General features: G+C 35.4%; 1 protein-coding gene across 1 annotated transcript; it reads left to right on the top strand.

The window, feature by feature from the left end:
• Positions 1–91: 91 nt before the first annotated feature.
• Positions 92–10371, top strand: LOC121188059 (embryonic polyadenylate-binding protein-like). The gene is made up of 16 exons (XM_041047603.1): positions 92–995; positions 2101–2305; positions 2610–2803; positions 3014–3129; positions 3792–3931; positions 4054–4148; positions 4970–5107; positions 6090–6185; positions 6765–7025; positions 7457–7544; positions 7627–7746; positions 7842–7978; positions 8424–8526; positions 8613–8743; positions 9742–9817; positions 10247–10371. The coding sequence occupies exons 2-15, from the start codon at positions 2113–2115 to the stop codon at positions 9802–9804; spliced, it is 1875 nt and encodes a 624-aa protein (XP_040903537.1). The 5' UTR covers positions 92–995; positions 2101–2112; the 3' UTR covers positions 9805–9817; positions 10247–10371.
• Positions 10372–18864: the final 8493 nt, after the last annotated feature.

Here is an 18864-nt window from a genome sequence, read left to right on the forward strand (position 1 = left end):
TTAGAAATCTGAAAGAGAACGAGTTAGACCAGACAAACTTAAAACTGGTAAATGTCAACCTCATATTTTTTTTTTTTTTTTTTTTTACCCAGGTGCATCACTCTGCTGTTAAACATAGCCGGTTGAGAATGATCGCCTCAAAAATCAGGTCTGTTTTGAAGGTGCAATTTGGAAAGAAGCTCAGTGTCACAATACCATGTATCACCACTACATTCCACATATTGTAGTTGAAGACACCATTCCACATCATAGCTGACAGTCTGTTTACTCTGACAATGCTCCAATGAATTGAAATAATCTTCTGTTGAAAAAAAAATCATGTCAGTTTATTATTATGCTTGATGAAAATGCAGTTAGTGAATGTGGAACGAAGCCTGTCTGTATATCAGGTATCTACTTGCTTTGTTTTTACTGACAAGTCTTATGGCTAAAATTTGCTTCTGTAACAGTCTATTACCCAGTGCACACACGTGGTTGTGAAAATTTAGATTAGCTCTAAAAAGCAATGACGAAATGGAGATAAACAATGGTTGGTGTAATTCTAGCTTTGTGTTTATGTATCTTTAAAACCATTCTAGTTTCACTATACATGTAAGAAATAGGAAAGTGTCAAAGACCATTCAGTGAAATAAAGTTTCGTTTAAGATAACAGGCAAATTACGTCTTCATTTTTGTTCCTAAGGAATATTTTTATTTAGGTGGTACAGTCTTGACAAGACATTTTAATTCATAAAGACAGCACAAAATTACTGTCAGTAACCAGTGGGCGAAACAAATCAGATGTTGGTAATTCGTGAACTAGTTTTCACCGCGGAGTGTCACGTAAATTGACCTCTGGCCCCTCACAGCTTAATTGAAATAACGATTCGCGGAGGATAGCTACAGGTGTGACTCGGTCATAATTAAACGAAAACAAGCTCCGGCCCATGTGGAAAGTGAATCTGCAGCCGTGAGTGTGAAACATCAGAAGTCGACGCCTCGGCTATTTAGAAGCTGTAAGTAAAGCTTTTTAGTCGACTTTGATCGTTATGCGTAGCTGAAATGTAGCTGCTTTACTTGCAGCAGTTTTCTGCTAAATTTGATGTGCATTGATCAAAGAAAGGATATGATTTTAACCAACCTTAGCTAGCTCTCCTTGGTGTTGTCGGTAACAAGCCATTTGATATTTTTTGAATTCTGAACTTGTCCCAACGTGATGTGAATTAAAGAATATTCATAATTCACATGGTGATGAAACTTGATGTCTGGATGAAGGGGAAAAAGCATCATCTATGTGTTTTGTATTAGAGAAAACGTTTCGTCATGATTATTTTTTAAAACTACACCTGCTTTTTTTGTTGTCTGGATGGAGAATCTATTTTGTCATGCAAGTTGAGCTAACTTCAGCTTGTGTTTTTTTAAAATATTAAGATCCTCCTTAAACACACAATGTCAAGTTTATTAGGTACACCTTGCTAAAATTAAAGCAGTGTAATACAGCCATAAACACTGCAATAAATTCTTCCTTTCATCAAGGTTATTATTTGAAGTTTTTGATTAATCAGCTTTAGAGATGAGTTGATTCAATTGTGTGATCATTTTTGGAGAATGTGGTTTTGCAGTGTATTGAGATGCAGGTTTAATTTTTTTGTATACCCTCACTGGTAAATAGGGATGGACAAAATATTAGAATATCTGTGATCTGTTCAGGATGTACCCAGAGTCCTCCTTTAAGAAAAGTGACACAGATTCCAGCTTTTCAACAGTGAATATTTGTTGATTTTCTTAATATTATTTGATAGTAAACTAAATATTTTGGGATTTGGACTTTGGGACAAAACAAGACGTTTTAAGACGTGAACTGTGGCCACTGGAAGATTATGATGAGAATGTTTCTCTATTTGTTGACATTTAATATGCCAAATGAAAATAATTGACAGATAAATTGATAATGAAAATAGTTGTTACCTACAACCCTACATTGAAGCTTGTTTCTAATTGTAACTGGGGCCTCAGAAATTACAGTGGAACCAAATCAACTCTTATCAACAACAAAATAAATAAAAACACAAAGAGACAATGCAACACTCATAAATGTTTACATCCTGTTTCTTGAACCAGCTGTTACCCAAGATGAACAGCAGTGGACCAGCATATCCCCTCGCCTCTTTGTATGTAGGAGACCTGCACCCTGATGTCACAGAGGCTATGCTCTACCAGAAATTTTCTCCTGCTGGACCCATCATGTCAATCCGTGTGTGCCGAGACATCATCACCCGCAGATCTCTGGGCTATGCCTATATAAACTTCCAACAACCAGCTGATGGTAAAGTAGCCATTTTAGCCAAATCAGCTTCTATTAGAACTTCATGCAATTTTATTTTTGATCTCAAAACAGAGAGTAACAGTAGTTCAGAAACGATCTTGAGTGGGGCTTTAATAAGCTCAACTTTTTACAAGCAAGCACTTTCCACACATTCACTTTGTAGTTTAGCAGTAGTATTTGTAACTTCATTTGAAGTGGAAGCTCAGTAATTGGTGGAGCATTGGTGCTTTGTGAGAATTTTTTTTTCTTTTTTAATTAAAAGTGGTTGTTGGCTTTAACAGTATTTTAAAAATTTTGTTTTTAGCGGAGTGTGCCCTGGATACAATGAACTATGATGTCATCAAGGGTCGGCCAATTCGAATAATGTGGTCTCAGCGTGACCCAGGACTCAGGAAATCTGGTGTGGGTAACATCTTTATCAAGAACATGGATGAATCTATTGATAACAAGGCGCTGTATGATACCTTCTCAGCCTTCGGCAATATTTTGTCCTGCAAGGTAAGTGGCCCAGGTTATCTTTTTTTGACTGTTGCAGGGTTGCTGTTTTTTTTGTACAGTGAGCAAAAATCTTTTGTTCCACTGAGTATTAAGCTGATATTTGTTAGTACACTTGTCTATCTTTTACATGCAGTTTTATGAGGGCAAAATCTGTGCACCAGATTTAGATGTGTAAAACAAAAAGATTTTCTGTTTTGTTTGTCTTTGTAGGTTGTTTGTGATGACAAAGGATCCAAAGGCTATGGGTTTGTTCACTTTGAGACTCAGGAGGCTGCAAACAGGGCCATTGAAACCATGAATGGGATGCTGCTGAATGACAGGAAAGTGTGAGTGAGCTAAATACTTTGATTTGACCTGTTTATTATTTTTCCGAAACTGGCAAATATGCAGCCTAAGAAAGTAAGTTGAGACAAAGAGTAGTGCTGAATATATATGTCTTTAAACTATGTAATCTGTTAATGAATGCTGATGACTCTGCTGCAGATATCTCAGACTTTTTTCCATGTGTTTTTATGTTCAGTCAAAAGACAGGGAGATGTCAGTTGGAATCTGGCATTGTCAACCCAAAGGTCCGTTTCCTCGGGGAAAAATGTCAGTTGTCCTTGTTTAGGTCAGTGAGTAGGTAAAATCTAGGTTTGTTGTCTTTTGTGTGTGCAGCGTCGCCCAAAGCAAGATCGTCAGAAAGATAGAGATACAGTGTCATTTTTTTCTCTTCTTTATTTCATTCATGATGGAAATTGTCCTTAAATGTCACCCTATGCCAACAATATTATTTATTTGCCTACTGTGACTGTTAAGTTCTCGTCGTATTGCTTGTTGATGCTGTGCTCTGTATGTCTGTCCTCAGCGATTGTATATATGATGCCATATGATGAAGCCAAAGACAAATTTCCATACAATGAACAATTAAGTTTGTTATTTATCACCTTGCTTTCTTTTAATCCCTTCAGTATTTTTCCATTGTTCATGGCTTTGATTCTGTCCACAGTTTTGTTGGCCACTTCAAGTCTCGCAAGGAAAGAGAGGTGGAGTTTGGCACCAAAGCTATGAAGTTCACCAACGTCTACATCAAAAACTTTGGTGAAGACTACGGTGATGATAAGCTCAAGGAAGTCTTTTCTGCATTTGGTATGAAATCACATTTTATATATATAGATTTTTTTCCTATTCAGTCTGTGGCTTTCCCATGATACACTGACATGGGCATAATTGGTGGTAAAGTAGTGAATATACATACATTTCACTCTCAGGGAGGACTCTCAGTGTGCGGGTGATGAAGGACGAGAGGGGGCGTTCACGAGGATTTGGCTTTGTAAACTATGCTAACCACGAGGACGCTCAAAAGGTAGCGTATGCCAAGGTTCTATGTCCTCTTGGATTGGATACCTGCCAACCATAGTAATCCATTAAATTGACATTTAGGCTGATCCAGAACTTCTTACTTTACAGCTAAGTTAGGTTTATTCCATATTGTACCGATAATTTCATGCTGTACTGATAATTAACATCAGTGAGATTTTATAACAGTGCAGACTTCAGTTTGACTGGGAGAGAGACAAACACTAGCTCTTTAACATTTTACATTACCTGAAGGCTAGTCCAACACACTAATCCTTTAACTTGACTTGATGTCTAAAAATGATGGAGTTCCACTTTAAAATGCATCATTCTATGCTGTTTTTTTTGTTGCCCTTTACTCTTGATTAGATGCACTTTTTTCCCCGTCCCTCATTGGATTACATCTCCCAGTGCTCACACCTGTGATATTGACTGTCTGATTTCAGCTCTAAAAATCAAATGTATGTAAAGTGATCTTAGGAACTGGGCAGCAACTGTATCAGAATATCAAACACTGTTAAAACACCTCATACTGTATGGTTTTCATCCCCTGTCTGTCAGCAGCCCTTTTGTGCTGGGCTGGTAGGATACACAAGGGTTAGTGAGGTGTAGATGATTGCTATGTGACTTGGAGCCTGACAGTCCAAGTGCAGGCCAGAAAAGGCTAAAAGTTGTGTAGAGCTGCATTAGGTGTCTATTTTGAGCAGGTTTGTTACCAAAGGGAACCAGTGAAATTTCACTTCATGCAGTTTTAAATCTCGTTCCAAAACGTGTCAACCTCCTTAAATTGTAGGAAGAGTAATTTTGACGGTCCTCTTGTTTTCCCAGGCAGTTGATGAAATGAATGGAAAGGAGATCAATGGGAAAATCATCTATGTAGGACGGGCTCAGAAGCGTGTGGAACGTCAGGGAGAGCTCAAACGCAAGTTTGACCAGATCAAACAGGACCGTATCCAGCGCTATCAGGTACTGCTGCATTGTGTGCATACGGGCATTTTAATTTAATGACTTTCTTTTGTTGTAGTCTTTAGAGTTGAATGTTGGGAAAGAAATTAAAGGTTCACATCGTTCATCACAATCGTTTATACAGATGTTTCTTTTATATAACAACACCTTGTAAGTAGTATTTTTGTAGGTCTTCAGAGATAGTGACAGTTAAAGCTTGGGGATTTCTAAGACATCAGCCAATCACTGGAGCAACATAAAGTTTGGGTCAGAGTTTTAAAACAACATAGATCATATAAGATTGTAATTTTCCAAATAAGGGCTCTATAGAAGAATAAACACAAGCAATTACTCTGTCAGTCAGAGAACACCAGCAGACCTCACCATGTAAAATACTGTTATCTCCTGTATAAACCAAAGAGCTGAATGTTAACTCTTAAGGTCCTGAGAATAGAGGCTGTGGCATGTAACACAAAACAAACTTTGTGTTAAAGCACATGCGGTGCAGGTAGGAAACCATAAATATCTTGCAGTGAATCACACAATGGGTGATATGAGCCTTCAATCTGAGGTCCTTCTGTGTACATTGACTAAAAAGGAAAAAAAAAGCAGCTACATTATTAGGGAATGAAAAATGAGACTGGGGAAGGTGTGGCCAGGGATGTTGCTAGGTCATGATCCAGTTCCTTTTTTCAGTATCTAGTTTTTGGTGTTTGTCTCTGTGCTGACTTTGTCATGACTTGTATGCAGAAGGACCACATGAGCTAATGTACAAACTCACAAGGGACTATGCAAGATGCAGTAATGGAAAGACTGAATTTATATCTGTACTGTATGTTTTACTCCACATTCAGTAGACTGATTTAGATGCTGCAAAATTTAAATGTTCAACTGACCAGTTTGGCTCCATTGCTCTACATTTTTATGTTGATCACCTGGACAAATGATCAAAATGGTTGGGAAGGATGAACTTTTGAGTTTCTCTCATTCTTTCTGTTTCCAGGGGGTGAATCTGTATGTGAAGAACTTGGATGACAGCATAGATGATGAGAGACTCCGGAAAGAGTTTGACCCTTATGGCACCATTACCAGTGCTAAGGTATTGTGATAAGTGTATGTGAGTAGATGCATGTATAAATTAAAAGCCTGGCTATAATGTGAACTAATAATAAGGCACCAAAGATATCCTTTAAGTATAAAAGATTTAACTGCCTGTAAGCTTGAAAGGTGCCTGTTTAGAAGTTGCTATTTGCCCCCAGTACAGAGAGCAGTTTATTTTGATGGTGGAGGGAATCATCCATAGCACTAAAAAAACTTCTTAAACCATTCCCACAGCATAATTTGCTGCCATGTCCGCAGCCATAGTTTTGGAACAAAATGTCTAAAAATATGGCTGAGTGGAGCTTCCATTTGGCGCTGGCTCATTTCCATGTTTGACAGCTGATCAAACAACAGAGGCTCATGTTTGTACAAATTCACAAATCACCATGGAAATGGCAAAATCAAAGGTGGGTGTGGAGCCCTAGGAAAAATAACCTGGTGAAAGCAAAGAACCATTGTTTTAACTTCATTCAGGAGACAGAACTTTGATTTAGAATTTGGCCCTTGTTGCTCGCTTTAGAGTCAAGTATGTGAAACATTTCTGAGCTAATTTCTTGAGCTTCTTTGTTTCTTGTAGGTGATGACAGATGGCTCCCAAAGCAAGGGCTTTGGCTTTGTCTGCTTCTCTTCACCAGAGGAAGCGACAAAAGCCGTAACAGAAATGAACGGCAGGATTGTTGCAACCAAGCCGCTGTATGTGGCTCTGGCTCAGCGGAGGGAGGAGCGTAAAGCGATCCTTACCAACAAGTACATGCAGAGACTTGCTACTCTGAGGACCATGACAAGTCCGCTCATTGACTCGTACCAGCAGGCCGGATACTACATGACTGTACCACAGGTATGGAGGTTTGAACAGTGTCAGTTATGAAGTGGAATTTAATGTAACGCTATATTTTAGGGGTCTGTACATTCCAATCTATTTTCGAATAATCTCGTAAGAAGAACTCCACATAATTTGGTACCAATTATGGGTCAAAGAGAGAGTGATCAGATGGTGCACTCAGTTATTTCTAAATGTGAGGCTAGCACAAGCTTGAGTCTCATATTCAGAGGCTAGCAGGTGAGCTGAACATGCAGAATGCATCTACAAACATGCAAGGGAAAATACATAAAGAATGAAGTTTCCGATAATAAAAAATTGACTAATAACTATTCACTAGAGATTAAAATGAGCAATTTCATTCATGGAAATCATACAACTAATTAAACTAAAGTCTAGAACTTCTGTAAAGAACTTCTGTTGTCTCTGTTTTTCTGCTTATCTTGTAGCCTCCCACTCGCTCCTACTACGACCACAGTTCTGTCAGCAGCATGAGGCCAGTACCTCGCTGGACAGGACAACCACCGAGACCACAAGGTGAATGAACCAGTGATGTTGTGTTCACATGGATACATGTTTGTATGCAGTGGATACATAAATGTTGTGCTCATGTATTTAGGCCCCTACGCAACCCAGTTCGTTAGCGGTTCTGCTCCCAGACGTGGATCGACAGCCATCGCTACAGTCAGACAGGCTTCCACCCAGGCTCCACGTATATTGAGTTCTACACAGAAGACAAGTAAGTGCCTGGGTTAAGACAACAGGATGATCTCCATCCCTCTGCAACCATTTATGTGCCTGGGACTTTGTGACACGTGTGATGTCTTTGTTTAGATAACATTGGGACCCAGACTGTAGGAGGACGTACGGATGTGCCTGGTGTGATCAGAAGCAGCCAGTACAAGTATTCATCTGCAGTGAGGAACCCTCAGCAGGTCGTCACTGTGCCTGCACCCATGACTAGACTACAGGTACTGTAGTCTGTTATTTTGTGTCACCAGTTATGCTGACATTCAGGGCTTCTCACCAGTCTGTTCCTCCTTCCATAAAAATATTTTTTTTTGGTTGTTGTTAATGGGATGAGTTCAGCCTTGTGGTTGAGTATTAGATTAAAAATGAAAGCAATCCAGACATTGTCATCATGATGGCAGGAGCAGGGAAATTGAGGCGCAGATTCAAAATGAACAAAATAACTTTTGACTTGGCTCCACGTGCGATAATTTTGACAGATAATATCTTAAAAGTAAATAAGTCGCATTTTTACATCCTTTGTGCTTGTAAGTTGAATTTAATTCTGCAGTTAAAAATTTCAGTTGGTACCTTGGAGTAAAAATGGGTTTTAGACAAAATTGTCAGGTGATTATTATTTCATTATTGGTGCCATTGGTGTAGAGTGTCATTATGTGATGTCTTCAGGTTGTTCCTGCCCCAGCCATGGAGCCACCAGCACGCGTTCAAGAACCGCTCACTGCCTCTATGCTGGCGGCAGCTCCACTCATGGATCAGAAACAGCTTCTTGGTGTGGCATCTTTCAGTTCTGCCTTTTTTGGTATTGAAGCAGCTTGTGTATTTAGATTGATCCTCTCTGTCTGCTGTGACACCCAGGTGAGCGATTGTACCCACTGATTCACACTCTTCATCCAAACTTGGCTGGAAAAATCACTGGGATGCTGTTGGAGATTGACAACTCAGAGCTGCTGCACATGCTGGAGTCGCCCGAGTCTCTGCACTCTAAGGTATAATTATGGTCATATTTCTGCTGTTGCACAGTATCCGTCCAAACTGTTGATCTTAAGCAACTCAAAATGAGGCATTTGTGCCTTCATATGTTTTTGTAATTATGTGGTAAAAGAAATATTTTATACACTCTAGGTCTTTTCTTTATTGAACATGATACAATGTAGTTTTTAAAATGAGCTGTTTTCTAAAACGTTTAAAAGATCCACATGTTAGGCACCGACCTCTGAACAGCTCCACTGTTTGCCCCTCAAGCATCAACATCTACTTCAGCAAACTTTTTTTTTTTTTTTGATGAAATTTCCAAAGCAGATTTTTTATAAGCTTATAAAGACTTTTTAGTTTGTGTCCCAACTTACTCAGCTCTTGCTGATATTTATATTTTTGAGAAAAGTCGCTACACTTAAATTCACCATCAGGGGCTATCACCACAATTACTGCAGAGCTGAGTGTAAAAATTGTTCTTAAAAATACTAGTTTGCCAAAAAACAAAAAGAGAAAACTTTGTCATTTTTTAGCTGATTCTTATGGCCTTCAATTTTGGCTCGAGCTTGCTCAGGTGACATGGAGAAAGCGACGACTCTGAACAAAAATTTTACTAAAGTTTAAAAAATGTAGATGGTGTTAGTGTTCCTCTGAGGATGAAAATTACCAATTATTAATTGTTTATATAACTGAAAGCAGTTGACATATTTGGGGAAAGTTAGCATTACAATAAGAAAACAAGAATTGCTTGTGTTTAAAAGTGTACAAGACTTACAAGTGTACAAGAACATTTGGCTAATTGCTAAAAAGTAATGCCACCTTTACTCACCTGGCCAAGAAGTACTCCAGTACACTTTGTTTTTTAGTACAGATTACCAGTCTTTTTTCTAAGCTAAGCAAACTGTCTCCTAGATGTAGTTTCATATTGAACATGCAAATGTAAGAGTGGTGTTGATCGTGAGACTGGTGTTACCGATTCATCACCATCATCTTTTTCCTCTGCTTTGGGCAGGTGGACGAGGCAATCGCTGTCCTGCAGGCTCACCAGGCGAAGGAATGCTCTCCTAAGAAGTGAAGAACCCGCTCAGGTGAGCAACAACTTGTCTTCCTCTGTTAAGACATTTTTCAGCAGTGGATGGATCATTACAGCACCTTACTGCAATGTTCAAGGTTTACACTATAAATTCAAGTTGGAATTATCTGATTTATCACTGGTGGTATTGATCGTTATGACTTAGGTGGTTGTTGTGGAAAACTCAAAAAGTTAAGTTACAGTATCTGCTTTTTTTGTTAAATGAAATAAGTCTTGTTCTTCATTCAGTAAAGTCCATTTAGTTTGACAGTATTACTGGGTGAAACATCAGGTTAGGACTTGGGCTGGTTTAAAAGTTGCCCTTGTGGTTTTCACAATTCAGTAGTTCAGAGATAATCCTGCACAACTGTGTTTCATAGTGTGCTAGGTTGTAGCTACACGAATGTTGCCTGAAAAGGCTTAATCATCTCTTTTTTTTTTCCAGATGTCAACAACTTTATGGAGAAGGAAAGAAAATTAGAGTAATATTTTGTAAAATTTTGAAAAAACAAAGGAGAAAAAATGTGTGGATTAAATTAAGGATGAAGAAATTTGTGAAGTTAAAGCTATTTTGTTGTTGCTATACCTTTTGTTAAAAGATAAAGTTTACAGTATATGCATTAAACATGTCTTGCGTCATTTGTTGGAACACAAAGGGTCAGTGTTGCAGTACATCTGCTTCAGGTTTATGCAATTGAACGGAAGGTCCCACAGGAAAGCTGTGGGTTGCTCATTAGTGTGCCAGTCCAGTTAGTGCTCATCCTTCAAGTCTTGTGAAGCTGAATGATGCACTTATGATAAGGCATTAATCTCGCTTTTGTGTTGTTTGTCTAATCAGGTTTTCTAGTGCAGCGTCACCATGTGAAACATCACATACAGGAAGTGACAGTGTGCCTATATTAGGCACCTAATTTTCTTAAGAATCTTCCCAGTATTTTAAGTGCACTATCTTGCTCTTCTTTTGTATTATTTATTTCTTGGTTATTTTATTTCTTATTTTATTGTATTATTTAAACCTTAAGCTTGACTCTGGGGAGGGATGCACAAGAATGCACATGTACTGCAGTGTATCTGTGCAAATGGCAAATAAAACTCTAAAACTCTATTCTATTCTATTCTTTGCCTTGTTGTGATGTTGAGTTGCAGTGGGCTCATTACTGCCCCCTGAGGTTAGAGGGTAGAAAACACCCATTCTTTATGTGACTTGCTGAGAACTGCAGTTTTAATGGATGTTGTTCCCCCAGTGGCCAGAGGGTGCATTAATGACGTTTGAGTTTGAGTTTGAGTGACATTTAAGATTCGTTTGTTGCTTTTGTTGCCAGGTGTAAAATGTTTAAAAAGAAACTAAACACTTCAGGTTTGACAAGTCTCAGAAATTAATCCACTTTGTTGGGGAAAAAATCATTGAGTGTTCTGCCCTCTAGTTCATGTTATGAGGTTGTTTTATTGTAAATTCACAGGGCAAATATTCAGAATGATAGTTAAAGTTTTTGCCATGGATGTTATTGTTTTTACAGGTAGTTGAATGTGGGCTTTTATTTTGAAAAAGCGGAAGTTATACGCAATGCATTATGGGATATGAGAGATCTCTGTGTACAGAACATTAAGCATCAATGTGTATATCCAGGTGTCCTACATTTTTCTTATGCCAGCAGAAAGCATGGCTGTAAGTGTGTTTATTATTGAATATGTGTGAACATTTAAAAGGGGAGTAGAGTGACTTTTTTCTGTAAACGTATACGTTAAAACTGAGTGCGAACTAGCAGCTAACGGCTAGCCATTTGTGGGCCTTGAAATGCTAAGCTGCTACCTTTATATGTAAATGTACGTTAACATTAGGGATGCACCGATCCACATTTTTTCACTTCCGATCCAATCCCGATACCTGTATTTGGATAACTGCTGATACCGATACCAGAGCTCTGTTTGCTTTAATATTATTATCATTGTTAATTTTACATGATGCTGTAATAAATCTTCTCCACAGGCAAGTATGATATGTACAAATGTATCCATGTATGTCCCAAAAGGCAACTTGAGGTAAGTATAAGGTGAGAAAAGAAAATCAGAAAAACAGGAAATCCTGTTAAGTCAATATTTATTAAATTCAAGACAGATACCGATAAAGGGTAACCTTCTCTTAGACTACCCCTCTCCAAATAAAATAGAAATGAAAAGGGCTACTTGATCTGATCAGCACAAGTTAAGTTTACTGGCTCTTGTAGCAGCAACAAATCAAGGTTTTTCAAATCTCCAATATCCTGAACATTTGGCGTTTAGGACTGGCCGTACTTTAACAAACTTCTCATCAGGGATTGGTCTGATCGGGCTGAAATTTTGTCTGATACATTTGAAATGTTGTCTCATGGTTCAGAAGACGTTCATGAATAAAAGTTATCAAAAGCTTTCATCAAAGTTACATGGTGTGGCTGTGGCGCCGCCACGAAATTGACCCTTCGCCGACACACAGGAAATGGATGTATTTGTGCCTGTATTTCTCACATACTTCATCCAGTGTTTAACAAACTTTACAGTCAGGATGACCTTCAAACTCTCAACTGATGTATATGCTCATTTGATGATACACTCATAGCGCCCCCTGCGGGGAGGGGCCCATGTCTTTTCTGTTGCTGTATACTGCTGTGCTTCTCTGGGGAGAAGAGCAGGAGAGAGGACATAATCTGATACATTTGAAATGTTTTGTCGTGTTTTAGAAGACATTGATGAGTAAAAATTTTCTAAAGCTTTCATCAAAGTTGCACGGTGTGGGCGAAGTTGACCCTTCGCCAAAACACAGGAAATGGATGTATTAGCGGGTGTTTCTCCCACATACTTAACCGACTTAAATATTTTTTAAACATTTTGAGGCCATTCTAAAGTATGACTTTTTGGCCTGTTTTGAAGCCTTACTGTACTGTGACATTTTTTTGGCACATTTTCAAGTCATACTAAAGTATGACTTTTTTTGGCTGATTTTGAAGCCTTAGTTTACTATGACGTTTTTTTTAGGACATTTTGAGACCATTCTAAAGTATGACTTTTTTTTAACCGATTTTGAAGCCTTACTATACTATGATGTTTTAAATAACTTTTTTTGTCTTAACAAAAAATCACTTTTTTTGGCATATTTGGACGCCTTACGGCTGTATGACATCTTTTGACATTTAGAGGTCTTACAAAAATAAGACTTTTTTTGGCATATTTTGATGACTTATGGCCGTATGACGTTTTTTTATGACATTTTGAGGTCATGCTAAAATCTGACTTACTATACTATGACCATTTTTATGACATTTTAAGGGAAAAAAATTTTTGAATTTCTTTGGCCGATTTTGACGCCTTACTATACTATGACCATTTTTATGACATTTTGAGGCTAAACAAAATCTTGATTTTTTTTGGCCGATTTTGACGCCTTACTATACACTATGACCATTTTTATGACATTTTGAGGCAAAAAATTTTTTTGACTCTTTTTGGCCGATTTTGACGCCTTACTATACTATGACCATTTTTATGACATTTTAAGCGAAAATTTTTTTTTGACTTTTTTTGGCCGATTTTGACGCCTTGCTATACTATGACCATTTTTATGACATTTTAAGCGAAAATTTTTTTTAAACTTTTTTTGGCCGATTTTGACGCCTTACAATACTATGACCATTTTTATGACATTTTGAGGCTAAAAAAAAATTGACTATTTTTGGCCGATTTTGACGCCTTACTATACTAGGACCATTTTTATGACATTTTGAGGCAAAAAATTTTTTTGACTCTTTTTGGCCGATTTTGATGCCTTGCTATACTATGACCATTTTTATGACATTTTAAGCGAAAAATTTTTTTTTACTTTTTTTGGCCGATTTTGACGCCTTACAATACTATGACCATTTTTATGACATTTTGAGGCGAAAAAAAAATTGACTATTTTTGGCCGATTTTGACGCCTTACAATACTATGACCATTTTTATGACATTTTGAGGCTAAAAAAAATGTTGACTTTTTTTGGCCGATTTTGACGCCTTACTATACTATGACCATTTTTATGACATTTTAAGCGAAAAAAATTTTTTGAATTTCTTTGGCCGATTTTGACGCCTTACTATACTATGACCATTTTTATGACATTTTGAGGCTAAAAAAAATGTTGAATTATTTTGGCTGATTTTGACGCCTTACTAGACTATGACCATTTTTATGACATTTTGAGGCTAAAAAAATGTTTGACTTTTTTTGGCCGATTTTGACGCCTTACTATACTATGACTTTTTTGATGATATTTTGAGGTCAAAAATGTTTTTGACTTTTTTTGTCCAATTTTGACGCCTTACTATACTATGACGTTTTTTTATGACATTTTGAGGTCAAAAAAAATTTAGACTTTCTATGGGCGAAAAAAACGCCATACTATACTATGACGTTTTTTATGACATTTTGATGTCAAAAAAATTTTTGACTTTTTTTGCCCGAAAAAAACGCCATACTATACTATGACGTTTTTTATGACATTTTGATGTCAAAAAATTTTTTGACTTTTTTTGCCCGAAAAAAACGCCATACTATACTATGACGTTTTTTATGACATTTTGAGGTCAAAAAAATTTTTGACTTTTTTGTCCGATTTTGACGCCATACTATAGTATGACGGTTTTTATGACATTTTGAGGTCAAAAAAACTTTTGACTTTTTTTGTCCGATTTTGACGCCTTACTATACTATGACGTTTTTATGACATTTTGAGGTCAAAAAAACTTTTGACTTTTTTTGTCCAATTTTGACGCCATACTATAGTATGACGTTTTTTATGACATTTTGAGGTCAAAAAAATTTTTGACTTTTTTTGGCCGAAAAAAACGCCATACTATACTATGACGTTTTTTATGACATTTTGAGGTCAAAAATTTTTTTGACTTTTTTTGTCCAATTTTGATGCCTTACTATACTATGACGTTTTTTATGACATTTTGAGGTCAAAATTTTTTTTGACTTTTTTTGTCCGATTTTGACGCCTTACTATACCATGACGTTTTTTAGGACATTTTGAGGTCAAAAATTTTTTTGACTTTTTTTGTCCAATTTTGACGTCATACTATAGTATGACGTTTTTTATGACATTTTGAGGTCAAAAATTTTTTTGACTTTTTTTGTCCGATTTTGACGCCTTACTATACTATGACGTTTTTTATGACATTTTGAGGTCAAAAATTTTTTTGACTTTTTTTGTCCAATTTTGACGCCTTACTATACTATGACGTTTTTTATGACATTTTGAGGTCAAAATTTTTTTTGACTTTTTTTGGCCGAAAAAAACGCCATACTATACTATGACATTTTTTATGACATTTTGAGGTCAAAAAAAATTTTGACTTATTTTGTCCGATTTTGACGCCTTACGACACTATGACGTTTTTTATGACATTTTGAGGTTAAAAATTTTTTTTGACTTTTTTTGGCCGAAAAAAACACCATACTATACTATGACGTTTTTTATGACATTATGAGGTCAAAAATTTTTTTCACTTTTTTTGTCCGATTTTGACGCCTTACTATACTGTGACATTTTTTATGACATTTTGATGTCAAAAAATTGTTTGACTTTTTTCGCGTGAAAAATACGCCATACTATACTATGACGTTTTTTATGACATTTTGAGGTCAAAAATTTTTTTTGACTTTTTTTGGCCGAAAAAAACACCATACTATACTATGACGTTTTTTATGACATTTTGAGGTCAAAATTTTTTTTCACTTTTTTTGCCCGAAAAAAACGCCATACTATACTATGACGTTTTTTATGACATTTTGAGGTCAAAAATTTTTTTGACTTTTTTTGTCCGATTTTGACGCCTTACGATACTATGACGTTTTTTATGACATTTTGAGGTCAAAATTTTTTTTGACTTTTTTTGCCCGAAAAAAACGCCATACTATACTATGACGTTTTTTATGACATTTTGAGGTCAAAAAAATTTGTGACTTTTTTTGTCCGATTTTGACGCCTTACTATACTATGATGTTTTTTATGACATTTTGAGGTCAAAAATTTTTTTGACTTTTTTTGTCCAATTTTGACGCCTTACTATACTATGACGTTTTTAATGACATTTTTAGGTCAAAAAAATTTTTGACTTTTTTTGTCCGATTTTGACGCCTTACTATACTATGACGTTTTTTATGACATTTTTAGGTCAAAAAATTTTTTGATTTTTTTTGTCCGATTTTGACGCCTTACTATACTATGACGTTTTTTATGACATTTTGAGGTCAAAATTTTTTTTGACTTTTTTTGTCCGATTTTGACGCCTTACTATACTATGACGTTTTTTATGACATTTTGAGGTCAAAAATTTTTTTGACTTTTTTTTTGCCGAAAAAAACGCCATACTATACTATGACGTTTTTTATGACATTTTGAGGTCAAAAAAATTTGTGACTTTTTTTGTCCGATTTTGACGCCTTACTATACCATGACGTTTTTTATGACATTTTTAGGTCAAAAAAATTTTTGACTTTTTTTGTCCGATTTTGACGCCATACTATACTATTACGTTTTTTATGACATTTTGAGGTCAAAAATTTTTTTGACTTATTTTGTCCGATTTTGACGCCTTACGATACTATGACGTTTTTTATGACATTTTGAGGTCAAAAAATTTTTTGACTTTTTTTGCCCGAAAAAAACGCCATACTATACTATGACGTTTTTTATGACATTTTGAGGTCAAAAAATTTTTTTTGACTTTTTTTGTCCGATTTTGACGCCTTACGATACTATGACGTTTTTTATGACATTTTGAGGTCAAAAATTTTTTTGACTTTTTTTGCCCGAAAAAAAACGCCACACTATACTATGACGTTTTTTATGACATTTTGAGGTCAAAAAAATTTGTGACTTTTTTGTCCGATTTTGACGCCTTACTATACTATGATGTTTTTTATGACATTTTGAGGTCAAAATTTTTTTTGACTTTTTTTGGCCGAAAAAAACACCATACTATACTATGACGTTTTTTATGACAATTTGAGGTCCAAAATTTTTTTGACTTTTTTTGTCCGAAAAAAACGCCATACTATACTATGACGTTTTTTATGACATTTTGAGGTCAAAATTTTTTTTGACTTTTTTTGTCCGATTTTGACGCCTTACTATACCATGACGTTTTTTATGACATTTTTAGGTCAAAAAATTTTTTGATTTTTTTTGTCCGATTTTGACGCCTTACGATACTATGACGTTTTTTATGACATTTTGAGGTCAAAAATTTTTTTGACATTTTTTGCCCGAAAAAAACGCCATACTATACTATGACGTTTTTTATGACATTTTGAGGTCAAAAAAATTTTTGACTTTTTTTGTCCGATTTTGACGCCTTACTATACTATGACGTTTTTTATGACATTTTGAGGTCAAAAATTTTTTTGACTTTTTTTGCCCGAAAAAAACGCCATACTATACTATGACATTTTTTATGACATTTTGAGGTCAAAAAATTTTTTGACTTTTTTTGTCTGATTTTGACGCCTTACTATACTATGACGTTTTTTATGACATTTTGAGGTCAAAAATTTTTTTGACTTTTTTTGTCCAATTTTGACGCCATACTATAGTATGACGTTTTTTATGACATTTTGAGGTCAAAAAAAATTTTGACTTTTTTTGGCCGAAAAAAACGCCATACTATACTATGACGTTTTTTATGACATTTTGAGGTCAAAAAATTTTTTGACTTTTTTTGCGGGAAAAATACGCCATACTATGATGTTTTTTATGACATTTTGAGGTCAAAATTTTTTTTGACTTTTTTTTGTCCAATTTTGACGCCTTACTATACTATGACGTTTTTTATGACATTTTGAGGTCAAAATTTTTTTTGAATTTTTTTGGCCGAAAAAAACACCATACTATACTATGACGTTTTTTATGACATTTTGAGGTCAAAAAATTTTTTGACTTTTTTTGTCCGATTTTGACGCCTTACTATACTATGACGTTTTTTATGACATTTTGAGGTCAAAAATTTTTTTGACTTTTTTTGTCCAATTTTGACGCCTTACTAAACTATGACGTTTTTTATGACATTTTGAGGTCAAAAATTTTTTTGACTTTTTTTGTCCGATTTTGACGCCTTACTATACTATGACGTTTTTTATGACATTTTGAGGTCAAAAAAAATTTTGACTTTTTTTGGCCGAAGAAAACGCCATACTATAGTATGACGTTTTTTATGACATTTTGAGGTCAAAAAATTTTTTGACTTTTTTTGTCCGATTTTGACGCCTTACTATACTATGACGTTTTTTATGACATTTTGAGGTCAAAAAATTTTTTTGACTTTTTTTGCCCGAAAAAAACGCCATACTATACTATGACGTTTTTTATGACATTTTGAGGTCAAAAAAATTTTTGACTTTTTTTGTCCGACTTTGACGCCTTACTATACTATGACGTTTTTTATGACATTTTGAGGTAAAAATTTTTTTGACTTTTTTTGTCCAATTTTGACGCCATACTATAGTATGACGTTTTTTATGACATTTTGAGGTCAAAAAAAATTTTGACTTTTATTGGCCGAAAAAAACGCCATACTATACTATGACGTTTTTTATGACATTTTGAGGTCAAAAATTTTTTTGACTTTTTTTGCGTGAAAAATACGCCATACTATACTATGACGTTTTTTATGACATTTTGAGGTCAAAAATTTTTTTGACTTTTTTTGCCCGAAAAAAACGCCATACTATACTATGACGTTTTTTATGACATTTTGAGGTCAAAAAAAATTTTGACTTATTTTGTCCGATTTTGACGCCTTACGACACTATGACGTTTTTATGACATTTTGAGGTCAAAAAATTTTTTGACTTTTTTTGCGTGAAAAATACGCCATACTATACTATGACGTTTTTTATGACATTTTGAGGTCAAAAATTTTTTTGACTTTTTTTGCCCGAAAAAAACGCCATACTATACTATGACGTTTTTTATGACATTTTGAGGTCAAAAATTTTTTTGACTTTTTTTGCCCGAAAAAAACGCCATACTATACTATGACGTTTTTTAT

Source organism: Toxotes jaculatrix, chromosome 2, assembly GCF_017976425.1.
Source record: "Toxotes jaculatrix isolate fToxJac2 chromosome 2, fToxJac2.pri, whole genome shotgun sequence".
NCBI lineage: Eukaryota > Metazoa > Chordata > Actinopteri > Toxotidae > Toxotes > Toxotes jaculatrix.